This window comes from Enhydra lutris, unplaced genomic scaffold (assembly GCF_002288905.1).
Source record: "Enhydra lutris kenyoni isolate GAN:26980312 unplaced genomic scaffold, ASM228890v2 scaffoldscaffold10, whole genome shotgun sequence".
Classification (NCBI taxonomy): domain Eukaryota; kingdom Metazoa; phylum Chordata; class Mammalia; order Carnivora; family Mustelidae; genus Enhydra; species Enhydra lutris.
This window is the reverse complement of record NW_019154094.1, coordinates 10,454,770-10,468,119: the sequence shown is the minus strand read 5'-3', so window position 1 is coordinate 10,468,119 and position 13,350 is coordinate 10,454,770. Positions and strand designations below refer to the sequence as shown.

The 13,350-nt window shown below is 39.7% G+C and overlaps 1 protein-coding gene across 12 annotated transcripts in view; it reads left to right on the top strand.

Annotated features, from left to right (window-relative positions):
• The window catches only part of LOC111143886 (polybromo 1), a 128,081-nt gene that overhangs the window by 74,705 nt on the left and 40,026 nt on the right, over positions 1-13,350 (top strand). For 8 of the 12 annotated variants that reach the window (XM_022497918.1, XM_022497916.1, XM_022497914.1 and 5 more), the window contains 4 exons: positions 5,279-5,464; positions 6,371-6,528; positions 7,369-7,632; positions 13,156-13,301. In XM_022497918.1, coding sequence (XP_022353626.1) covers positions 5,279-5,464; positions 6,371-6,528; positions 7,369-7,632; positions 13,156-13,301 — 754 coding nt within the window. The remainder of the gene's footprint in view (positions 1-5,278; positions 5,465-6,370; positions 6,529-7,368; positions 7,633-13,155; positions 13,302-13,350) is intronic. The other 4 variants (XM_022497915.1, XM_022497921.1, XM_022497926.1 and 1 more) reach the window with 2 other exon arrangements.

Below are 13,350 nucleotides of genomic sequence, written 5' to 3'. Positions count from 1 at the left end.
TGCTGGCACCTTGATCTTGGATTTTCCGCCCTCCAGAACTAAGAAATGAATGTTGTTTAAGCTACCCTGGCTATGGTGGGTTTTTTACAGCAAGCTAAGACATGGACTGTCAACCGGCTTGATGGTTGATGTGTGAAACACTGCACCCAGGGACTGTAGAATACACATTCTTGTCAAGCACACAGGCAACATTATCTCGGACCATACGCTAGGTCATGCAGCAAGTTTCAGAAGATTTAAAAGGATTGAAATCATACGAAGGTTTGCTCTCTGAACGCAATGGGATTTAGACTAGAAATTAGCAACAGAAAGAAATCTGGAGAATCCCCAAATATTTGGAAATGAAGTGGTTCACCTCTAACCCATGGATCAAAGATGTTACAAGAACAATTAGAAAAATCTTGAATGGAATGCAATGTATGAAATGTATTTAATTATTAATTAAATGTATTAAATTAATGAAAATGATATGTTAAAATTTATGGGATATATCTAAAGCAGTTCATAGGAAGAAATTTATAACTTTAAATACATATGTTGAAAGGAGTAAAGATCTAAAATAGGTATGTTTCCACCTCAAGAAGTTAGGGGAAAAAAAGCCAATCAAACCTGAAGTAAGTAGAGGAAATAATAAAAATCAGGATGGAAATCAGTGAAAGAGGAAACAGAAAATGCCAGTGCCATAATGGGTATGACATTTGGGACAATCCATGTTGTTTCTACTGACAAAATTTTGTATACTTAGGCTTTTTTTTTTTTTTTTAAGTTTTATTGACACTTCTTGGCAATGCAAAATTAGTAACAGCTGCTTCTTGAATTACTGTAAGACTGTTCTGAAAATGTGGCCTCTAGGCAAACAGCATCAGCATCACCTGAGAACTGATGAGGAATGCAAATTCTCAGGCTTTTGATCTCAGTTCAAGTCTTGATCTCAGCTCAGGTCTTGATTTCAGGGTTGTTAGCTTTCAGGCCCCCACTTTGGGCTCCGTGCTGGGCGTGGCACCTACTTAAAAAAAAGAAATGAAAATTCTCTAGTCCCACTCCAGACCTATCAGTTCAGAAACTCGGAGGGTGGGACCCAACAGTCTATGTTTTAACAAGTCGTGTAGGTGGTTCTGATGCACACTCAGTTGTGGGAATCGCTGCTCTAAGGCTTTAGCTCTAGCGGAGGAGCAGGAGCTTATGACAGTACCTGCTGTCTTGCTTCTTGGTGAATTAGCAATGATACGTGAACCCACTAGGCAGCCTTGGTACTGACATTTTAAAAACTGTTGGTCACTGCCCTTGACTGATCCTTTGTCACGAGGAAATATTTCCAGCGACTTAATCTGTGAAAAAGGCTTGTGATAGAAAAACAGAGCCGCATAAAGAAAAAACACAGTAGGAGATGTTCATTCCTTTCCCATTGCTGTGCCTGTCTCAGGAGCCTGCAGGCCTTTGCTGACAGGAGGAAAGGGAGCCCTGCTGCACAGAGCTGCTTTCTAAGGCTGCCAAGAGCAGCCCTGTTAACACTGGGTTTTTTTGTTTTTTTTTTTTTAAGATTTTATTTATTTATTTGACAGAGATCACAAGTAGGCAAGAGAGGCAGGCAGAGAAAGAGAGAGGAAGGAAGCAGGCTCCCTACTGAGCAGAGAGCCCGACATAGGGCTCGATTCCAGGACCCTGGGATCATGACCTGAGCCGAAGGCAAAGGCTTTAACCCACTGAGCCACCTAGGTGCCCCTGTGTTGATGTTTTTTAAACATCAGCTCAGGGACTATATTTCCCAGTGGTGGGACTGGAAGTAGGTAAGAAGTGGTGCTTTGCCATACAATGTGAAGTCAGCACTAGAAGGACTGATAAGGAAGGGGGACCCAGAGGCTTATTGTAACTAGCCACGAGAGGACCATAGTCTACTTCAGATCACCCTGTGTCAGGTAACTCAATGAATATTGAAAAGACAGCAAACCACCAGAAAGTAGGATAGTGGTTGTATATGTCAATCAGCCCTCTATGTCTTTAAGCCGTAAGAAGAGGTGTCTTAATAATGATGGAAATTAAGGGAAACTAGAAGATCTCACACACCCTGTTTTTGTATGAAATGTCAAAACTAACCACTCATACAAGGGGAAGTAAGCAAAGGTAAGAGAACATGGAGGCCTTTCACTTTAACGTGGCAGACTGTACAGATGCCTACTGCTAGTACATCCCAAAACACCTCTAAGATGATGGAAAGGGGATTTTAAAGCAAAACAAAAGACATAAATGTAAACCATTCCCCTCCTCCAAAAAAAAAAAAAAAGAAGAAGAAGAAGAGAGAGAGAGAGAGAGAAGGAAAGCAACGGAGAAGGAGATGGTGGCAATGAGAGTTTGGTAAGTTGCCGACACTGGCTTCCCTGCCAGCATCTGATGAAGAAGAGTAGTAGGCCTGCAGTTGAAAGCCATCCGCACCAGCTACGCCCGCAGATGGAGGTGTGAAAACAGCTGAAAGTCTACATTTAAAGGAGTTGAACCTCTGTTCCCTTCCCCAACCCTTTCGGTGATTGCCCTAAAGTGTCTAGACCAAGAGACAGCAGCTGTCTGAAAGGCTAGAGGTACAGTTCTGAGAGGATGTATTCTAAGTTGTGAGACCCCTTGCCCTTTAAACTTGTTAGCTCTGGCATGCCAGCAGTCACGCTTATGGACAGATTTTTCTTTTGAGGGATGGGTCTGGCAAGGGGGAGAAAACTGTACATAGAGAACTTATAGCCAGTTTTTTTTTTTTTTTAAGCATTTTGCTAAATATATATTAATGTATCAAAGTAACTGGTGGTATAACTTAAGTTGACACAGTTATAGGTCAAAGTCATTCAGTTTTAAAATGTTTTTAATGACGGCAGAAAGGAAACATTTAGAGAAGGATTAGCAGATGAAGAAGAAAGCTCAGAGGCAATGGAACAACAAACAGAGAAGGAGAAAGATAACAAAGAGATCAGCCCAAGAGGCTTAGTTAGAATCCAAGTGATCGCAGGGCACAGTTCTGCCAGGCTTTCTGCCAGTATGTAACAAGGATCTCCTTTCCAGCAACATTTTCTTCATTTCCACTTGTGCCTTCTACTGCCAAGTCCTTAAGGTCCATTTCTCTGCCAGTCTATTCAAGGCTGCAGAGGGTTTTTCTCTTCTCAGAATTCTTCTGGTCTCTGTTCTTGTCCAATTCCAAAGTCACTTCCCTATTTTTTAGGTGTATGTTGCAGTAACACCCCTCTACCAGGTATCAGAATCTCATCTAAATATTATCAGCTTTATGTGCTCAAAAGTCCTAAATCTTATTATCTAAATCATTTAAATGCGTATAGATGGGTATGATCTCTCCTGGGACACAATTCCTCTCCATCTGTGGACCTATGAAACTAAAAAACAAGTTCTTTGCTCCTATAACATAGTGTCGGCACATTGCATGGGTTAATGAGGGACATTCTCATTCAGAAAGGGAGAAATGGAAGGAGTCTTTAGTTCCAAGCAATCTTGAAATCCAGCTGGGCAGAGTCATTAGAAATACTCCTCTGTGGCTCAGCACTCTGCCCTCTGCATCATCTTTTTTCATGAAAGGTAGCATATGTTTGCAGGTGAGCACTTTTATCAGCCTGTTTCCTGTCTCTAGAATTTTGGGGGTTTAACTAACACTCTTTCATTTTGTACTGTCTCTGTACCTTTCAGTTCAGTTCACCATGTTCCTGCTGGTATATAATCTCAAGAATCTTGTGAATCTCTTGTGTATCTTATAGGGATTCATTTGACTAATCAAATACTAGATAACATTTTCCACCAAAATTGGCAAAACTTTTTAGAAATGATGTGGGGCCACCTAGGTGGCTCAGTCAGTTAAATGTCTGTCTTTGTCTTAGGTCATGATCCTGGGATCTTGGGATTGAGCCCCACATCAGGCTCCCTGCTCAGCAGGGCGTCTGTTTCTCCCTCGCCCTCTGCCCCTCCCCCCACTTGTGCTCCCTCTCTTTCAAATAAAATAATTTTTAAATAATTATAATAGGAGTGTTGGAGCAAGAATGGAGAAACAGACGCTTGTGGCCAGACAGTATAAAATTGGTATAGACTTTTGGGGTTGGTTTGAATATGCATTTTAAAAAACGTTTAAGGGGCACCTGGGTGGCTCAGTCAGTTAAGCATCTGCCTTTAGCTCATATCATGATCCAGGGGTCCCGGGATTGAGTCCTTGTCAGGCTCCCTGCTCAGCTGGGAGCCTGCTTCTTCCTCTCCCTCTTCTCCCCCTTGCTTGGTGCTCTCTCTTTCTCACTGTCTCTCTCTCTTAGTCAAGTAAATAAATCTTTTTTAAAAAGCATTTAAAATGCTTATTTCCAGCTGTTGCATTTATAGGAAATTATCATAAGGATAAAGCTTTGTGAGCAAAGCTTTATCCTCAAAAGCACAAAACACTGGGGTGTCTCCTGGTTGGCTCAGTCAATGGATCATGCCACTCTCGATCTCGGGGTTGTGAATTCAAGCCCCATGTTGACTGTAGAGATTACTCAAAAATAAAATCTAAAAAAGAAAAAAAAAATCCTATGGTATTTGCAAATGATGGCTTGTATAGTAGCCATCAAAAAAATATTACTTAGCAAAAATAAGTCTTATTGAAGAGCATTAATCTTGGGAACTGCTCAGTGTATCTTTTTATCATTGTTATTATTATTTACTTGTTTATTTTAAGTACTCTCTATCCCCAAAATGTGCCTCGAACTCATGACCCCAGGATCAAGAGTCACATGTTCTTCTGACTAAGCCAGGCAGGTGCTCCTGTTCAGTGTATCTTCAGTGTAGACATACATAGTTTACCTTATATTGTATGATATGCATATTCCATATTTTTTTCAACTCTAAGATTCCATTTTGACACACCCACATAATAACTATTGGGGGAAAAATTTTCAGAGGCATTGATAGAAGGGAAGTACATATGAGATTTTTTCCAGGACTGCATGATTTACGGGTAAGCTGTTTTCTTCTTTATACCTTTCTTTATTATCCAGAATGACACACTGAGCATATAGTATTAACATGGTTATTTTAATTGTGTAGGTCCTTTGTTTATTTGTGCATTTACTTAAATTAATGACAGTTGGTTATAACTCAAAAAGGCAAGTTTGTGTAAAGGCTCTTGGGAATACAGATCTCATGCCGTTTGTCCTGAATCCTGCCCTTGAAGGTCTAGGAAAGAATGAAACATATTAGTACATGTTGTTTGAATCCTACATCTGATCCCCACATCCCCTTAATGGGAACCTTTTTGTCTTTTTCACCGAAGAAGCTGAAAAGAGTGAAGACTCCTCAGGCGCCGCAGGCCTCTCCGGCTTACACCGCACGTACAGCCAGGACTGCAGCTTTAAGAACAGCATGTACCATGTTGGAGACTACGTCTACGTGGAGCCCGCAGAGGCCAGCCTGCAGCCACACATCGTCTGCATTGAGAGGCTTTGGGAAGATTCTGCTGGTAAGTTCGTTTTAAATCAAAGGGCAGATTGGTGAGCTGGGACTGTTTTACTCATCCTTGGTCCCCAGGGAAGAAAATTGTAACTCAGACAATTATGCCTTGCAACAGTAGTAGTTCTACATTGTATCGGTAAATAGAAGTAAGCACCTGCTATGTGAAAAACGTCGGATCTAGCACTCTCCTGAGTGGCACAGTTGAGTCAAAGGAAATGCAGCTTCCTGAAGTGAGGTTGAGATTCATTCACTTAACTGCTGCTATTTCTTAAAAACACACAGTAAGCCAGACTGTGGGATGGCAGAGCCTCACAAGAACTAAAGGCTCGTGTTTTACCCCTGGCAGAACCACTTCGGTACAAATCACAAATAAAAATGAAATTATTATAGTGTGACATGTGTCTTGGCTTAGAATTTGATTTCAAAAAGGCGTCCTAGAACAGTTGCCTTTCACGTAAAACAGGGAGAACAAATAGGAGTTAATGAAGCCAGAAGCAGACAGAAACGTGATCTGAGGCAGTCCAGTTCCCTCAGCTGCTCCTCGTGAGATACCTTTGTCTTCCTTCTCCTGAGTGCTCACTGCATCCCTTCTATGCTTTGGATGCTCTGTCCTTACCAAAGCGCAGTCTGGAGTGTGTCCTGGCCCCAGCAGACTAGGGCAGGTCTCACCGCCTTCTTCATCCTATATATTATACATCCTTTAGTATGAGGGGGAACGTAGCATTTTTTAGGCCTTGTTATGCGTCATTACTTGAGAGTATCGTTTCTTCCAAGATAACGATTTTAAGACACTGTGGCCTAAAAAGCACATTGTTCAGGCCATGGCAGAATGGATGGAGATTTTGCTCATTTTGCAAGAATGTGTGATTTCTATTAATGGTAATTTCCTCTCTGTCTCCCTTTTTGTTTTGAGGTGAAAAATGGTTATATGGCTGTTGGTTTTATCGGCCAAATGAAACATTCCATCTGGCTACACGGAAATTTCTAGAAAAAGAAGTTTTTAAGAGTGACTATTATAATAAAGTTCCTGTTAGTAAAATTCTAGGAAAATGTGTGGTCATGTTTGTCAAGGTAAGAAACTCCTTAGTCTCCAAAGTACAAATCATTCCATGAAAATAAAATTTACAAACACAAAAAAGTCATATTTATAAATCAGACCCTTTCTTTTAAAATTTGAAATTTTTTAAAGCTGTGTCTATATGCCATTGTGTAAAGATTTAGGAGGAAATTAATCTGATCATGATGATGAAATACCACCATTTGCTTGCCTACACTGTATAACTGTATGCAGTTCGCTTAAATTTTTTTATACTACCAGGCTAATTTTTGAGGATGACGTTTTCTGAAAGATCATTAAAAACTGTCAGTGTGCTTTTTAGGTAATAAAGTATACCTTTTGTGTATTTATCTGATACAGGCACATTAAGCCCTGCCCAAAGCTTTTAGGAACATTATAGCTGTGTGAAATGCTAATATATTTTCAAAAAGGTAGTTGGTAAGCTAAAGGGTATATATTTAATAAGGCCCTTCTGTAGCAGGGAGAGGCTTGTACATTGCTAACCATTTACTGTTTGTTGTTAACTGTCAGAAAGTCTTAACAGGTTAGTGTTTGCTTGATTGATGTGTGGTTTTGGTTTTTTTGGTTGACTGGTTTCCAGAACATTCACCTAACTAATAATCTTATTCTTTTTTTTTTTTTAATTTTATTTATTATTTGACAGAGAGAGATCATAAGTAGACAGAGAGGCAGGCAGAGAGAGAGAGAGAGGGAAGCAGGCTCCCTGCTGAGCAGAGAGCCCGATGCGGGACTCGATCCCAGGACCCTGAGATCATGACCTGAGCCGAAGGCAGCGGCTCAACCCACTGAGCCACCCAGGCGCCCTCTAATAATCTTATTCTTATATCTCCCAGGAATACTTCAAATTATGCCCAGAAAACTTTCGAGATGAGGATGTTTTTGTCTGCGAATCACGGTATTCTGCCAAAACCAAATCTTTTAAGAAAATTAAACTGTGGACCATGCCCATCAGTTCAGTGAGGTTTGTCCCTCGGGATGTGCCCTTGCCTGTGGTCCGAGTGGCGTCTGTATTTGCAAATGCAGATAAAGGAGATGACGAGAAGAACACAGACAACTCAGAGGACAGTCGAACTGAAGACAATTTTAACTTGGAAAAGGTATGTAGTTAAAAGCCATACAGAAAAGGATTTTGCATTTCAAAATACCTGTTCCAGAAAATAAATGAATAAAGTATTCAAATGCGGAATGAAAAAGAGTAACAACATAAAACCTTAGCCAAACAGAAGGGAGCTATAGGACAGAAATTAATGCTTAGGAAACAACAGTAGAATTAAAAAATAGAATTTAAAACTAAATCCAAGTGCTGATCCTTGGACAAGTCCAATGAGATATACTGTCAACTATCCTAATAAAAAAAGAAGGCAGTTAAGCTCAGACATACAAATGGGGAAGAAATTTAAAGACTTACACATTTCTATTAATAAATTTGAAAGCCTGAATAAAATGAATAATTTTCTAGGACACTATAAATTACTAAAGAATCAAGAAGAGGGGTAACACATAAGTGGACAACAAGAAGAAATTTTTCAAAAATGTTCTGAGAGCTAATCAGAGTACTCAGGTCAGATAATTCCATGGGTGAATTCTTTTAACCCTTTAAGAGACCTATAGTTATAGTACTGTTAAAATTATTTCAAAGCATGGAGAACAAAGAAGACTTCCCAGTTTATTTTACAAAACCAGAATAACCTTAATTCCAAAGCCTGACAAAATTAAAACAGAACAGCTGCAATTGAGCCTAACGGATGAATGTTGATGCAGAAAATTCTTGGAGAAAGTGTATTTTTATTTATAAGTGAAACCAAGTTAGTTACTTAAGAACAATATGACCTAGTGGTGGGAGTTCATTCTAGAAATGCAGGAGTTGGTCAAAATTAGGAAAATTTAGTAATACACTTCATTATATTATTAGATCAAAGGAGAAATTATTTGATAAAGTATAGTAACTGTCTTCATTTAAGTTTTAGACGGGTATTTCCTCAAAGCTATTTTTTAAAGTTATGTTTGTTTCTCATGACTAAAGCCTGCTTGCTCTACTATTATCTATATTTTTCTGAAAGTAGCCAATGAAGACAAACAAAAATAGTAAAAATATTGACAAGTTAAGTGGCAAAACCTTTTTGCAGATCATGGGGGAGCAATTAGCTAGTTTTGAAAAACAATTCAACAAATAGAGATTTCAAAATCCGTATACAAGTCAATAGCTTTCTTACATAAAACAATAATCCACAAGAGTTTTGAAAGAAAGGTGAAAATGTTGAATATACTTTAGCAACTATTAGGAAAATCATGTAGAAGAAAATATCTGATTCACCTTAACAAAATACATTAAGAAATAACCTTGAAAGGAATATTTGGAACTTATGGGAAGAGAAACCGTCTACTCACGGACATAAAAGACTTGGATAAATTTTTTTCAGAACTTGACGAAATGGGGTGTCTGGGTGGCTCAGTTGGTTAAGTGTCTGACTTCAGCTCAGGGTCATGATCTCAGGTCCTGGGATCGAGTGTTGGGCTCCCTGCTCAGCAGGGAATCTGCTTTTCCCTCCCTTCCTGCACCTTCCCACCACTCATGCACACTCACTTGCTCTCTCTCTCTCAAATAAATAAAATCTTGGAAGAAAAAAAAAGAATTTGACAGAATTATTCTGGCTTTCTCATGTAAGAATAAACATGCAGCAGTCACCAGGAGAAGAAGGAGGAAAATAGTAATCAAAGTGCTTTGCCTTGCCAGGTGTTATTCTGTATATATATATATATATATATATAAAACAAAACATATTTTTTTTGTTTTTTTTTAAAGATTTTATTTATTTGACAGAGAGATATCACAGGTAGGCAGAGAGGCAGGCAGGGGTTGGGGAAAAGCAGGCTCCCTGCCTTCTCTCTGCTGAGCAGAGAGCCCAATGCGGGACTCGATCCCAGAACCCTAAGATCATGACTGGAGCCAAAGGCAGAGGCTTAACCCACTGAGCCACCCAGGTGCCCATATATAAAAGTTTTCTTTATTTAGCTAATCTCTGTATCCAAACATGAGGCTTGAACTCATGACCCCAAGATCAAGAATTGCATGCTCTTGCAGCTGAGCCAGCCAGGAGACCCTGTATATTTTGTATTTATAAAAACTTGAGGTATTCCAGTCAGTGGAAGGAATAGACTTTTCACAGTTAAAATCCAGTATATAAAGGTAGTATTTTAAATCAGCAGGAAGGATGGAATCAAATGATACTGGGAAAACTGGTAGCCATTTGAAAAAGAAGAAAAGAAGCCATCTGAACTCTCATTCACGTCATATTCCAAAAAGTAATAATACCAAAACCAAAAGCAAAATGAAAGAAACAGTACCAGTTGCTAACATAGGCAGATTTATTATTATTTACCTATATTCTTTATTTATAAGGTTGGAGTGAGTCCTTTCTATACATGATATGAAACCCAGGAGGCATTAAAGTGGGGGAAAAGTTTTCAGGACAACCATTTTTTTAATGCAAAAAGCTTTTAGAAATCTGGGAAAGAAGTGACACTAGGAAAATGGCAAAGGACTAAATAGATCATTTTATAGAGGGGAGACAGCCCCAAAAAAGTAAGAAAATGTGTTAATCTAATACTTTTTAAAAAGCCTGACAGGTTGGCAAGAGTTCTGAAGATTGCTAATGCTGATAACACCTGCTGTGGGTGTGAGGCAGGACACTTCTCTCCCATCCGTGGCATTCCCCTTGACCCAGCATCCATTTGATACTAGGGAATGTGGTCCAACTCAGTACTCAGGTGCACCGAAGGCTTCTCCACAAGGGGCGCCATCAGTGTTATTTGTAAAAACAAAAACCCTTGGCCAGACCCAAATGTCCATGAATAGGAGTTGAGTAAAGTGTCAGACATCCATAGCTTGCAAACTTTGTAGCCAGTAAGCACAATGAGGTAGCTCTATATATGGCACACAGAAGATTGTCCAAGTCACGTGGTAAGAACATGCTCATAACTAAAGGCAGAATGGGATCTGGTTCCATTATTATTCAAAACAACTCAAACTGTATGTTTACATGCACGACTGTAAAAGCAATGTGGAGAATTGCTGTGTGCACGACTGTAAAAGCAATGTGGAGAACTGCTGTGTGCTGAACAGGGTGTTTATCTCCGGGGTTGGATCACAGAAGATTGCCTTTTAAGTTTTACATGCTCTAATGTTTGAATTGTTGCCCACAGATACATTTCGTTTATATAATCAAAAAAGATAAAGCCTTTTTTTTTTTTTTAGATTTTTTTTTTTTAATTTATTTATTTGTCAGAGTTCACAAGTAGGCAGAGAGGCAGGCGGGGGGCGCGGGGAGAAGCAGGCTCCCCACTGAGCAGAGAGCCCGATGAGGGGCTTGATCCCAGGACCCTGAGATCATGATCTGAGCCAAAGACAGAGGCTTAACCCACTGAGCCACCCAGGCTCCCCAGAAGATAAAGCTTTTAAGTTGTCAATATAAAAAATGGAAAAAATTGACTTCTTTGTGTCTTAGAAAAGAAATCCATTTTAGTGTCCTAACAGTGTTACAAGAGAAAGGGAGCTTGGGAAAGAATATGATATTTTTTACACTTTACCAATATGTTGGGAATCATAGAGACATTAATTTTGAAAGAATAAGAAATACCAATGGAAGCCAACATGGGAATTAACACAGATTTCTTACTAGAATTTGTAAGTCTCCAGGGTCCTCTCTGTGCACGTTTTTGTTTTTGTTTTTTTCTTTTGTCTCATCTTTATTTTAATACTGCCTGGCCAAAACAAGTCATCCCTGGAACTTTTTTTTTTTTTTTTTTTGGATTCCTGGAACTTTTTAAAAGAATACTTTCAGCAGGTAGAGCAGAGAGATTACTTTTAAAAATTTTAAAAAAAGAACTTCAGAATAGAACCCATTCCTAAAAGAAAAAGTTTTTTTTTTTTTTTTTTCAAGATTTTATTATTTGACACAGAGAGAGAGAGTGCACAGGTAAGGAGAGTCAGGGAGGGGAAAAGCAGTCTCTCCACTGAGCAGGGAGCCCAAGGTGGGCCTTAATCCCAGGACCCCAGGACCATGACCTGAGCTGAAGGCAGATGCTTAAGTGACTGGGCCACCCAGGTGCCCAGAAAAAGTTATTCTTAATTTCAGAGCCTACTTCATAGTCCCCACTCCCTGCAGGTTCCTCTCATCCATTATATGTATTATTTTCCAAGAAGACCATTTATATGTCACATTTGAAGTCATAACAAAGATTAAAACAAATCACTTGGACCTTCTGAAGGAGATTTTTTTTTTCAGTTTGAAGTTTCACATATTCTCAGGAAGATGCAGTAGAAAATATTGGGGTTCTATAGTTTCCTCAGCTTTTATACGTTTTGGAGTTAATATGTTTAAAACACCTCATGCTGTGCCCGCTTTCTGCATCAGATCAGAACTTTTTCCTTTTTTTTTAATATCTTTTTATTTGAGAGTGCTCTCAGGAGTGGGGGGAGGGACAGAGGCAGAGAGAGAAGCAAACTCCCCGCTGAGCACAGAGTCCAACACGGAGCTCCATCCCAGGACCCTGAGATCAATTATGACCTCAGCCAAAGTCAGACGCTTAACCAACTAAGCCACCCAGACTCTTGTTTTCTTTTCTTTTTCTTTCTTTCTTTTTTTTTTTTTTTTTTTTTTGCCAAAACCATAAAACAGCAATAACGAATGGATGTTCAAGTGCTTTTCATAAGTCAGGCATTGTTCTGTGTACTTAACTATGGAATGTGTCATTGGGGATTCCTAACAGCCCCATCTGATGGTTGCACTGCCTTCATTTTACAGGTGACCTAAGAGGTCAAATAATTTGCCCAGTGTCACAGCAGCCAAGAGGTGACAGACCTTGTAATTTATTCAGAAAAAGAGTGTATGTGTTTATGTCACAGAGGCTATACTATTCCTTTCTATTCCAGAATAAATCAAAACAATGACAATTTAAAAAATTTTTTTAAATTATCATTTAGAACCATCAGTTGTTAATGCTAAGAAATTGAGAGCTCCGTGAATGTAGTGAAGGGACACCTTGCGCAGAATTTACTCCTTATCCCCCATAGCAGTGTGTGAGTGAGGCTGCTCCTGAATGCTGATATGTCCTCTTCAGTGCTCCCCGCCCCCCACCGCAAGGCTGTGGGAACGGGGTGGGGGGAGGAAAATAAAAGCATCCTAGAGTATCATTTTTTTTTTAAATTTTATTTATTTGTTTGACAGCGAGAGAGATCACAAGCAGGCAGAGAGGCAGGCAGAGAGAGAGGAGGAAGCAGGCTCCCTGCTGAGCAGGGAGCCCCATGCGGGGCTGGATCCCAGGACTGAGATCATGACCTGAGCCAAAGGCAGAGGCTTAACCCACTGAGCCACTCAGGCACCCCTTGAAGTAACACTTTATAAGACTTAAGTGTAAATTTAAAATAAATGCAGTATTTAATAAGACTTAGTTTGGTTTCAGTACCCCAATCTTGGTTTCTGATCTTCATCTAAACTTCTGTTTATGGTTGTTTTTTCTTTTAAGTTAATATGAAGGAAAGTCAGCTTTCCTTTCTTAACCTCCTCTGTCTGCTCCTTGATTGTCAGCTGCCTATCTTTAACCAGTTTCCTTTACCACAGGAGAAAGAAGATGTCCCTGTGGAAATGTCAAATGGCGAACCAGGTTGCCACTACTTTGAGCAGCTCCATTATAATGATATGTGGCTAAAGGTTGGCGACTGTGTCTTCATCAAGTCCCATGGCCTCGTGCGCCCTCGCGTGGGCAGGTGGGTGTTACTGAAGCAGGGAGGATGCAGTTGGGTCTGAGAGATTTGG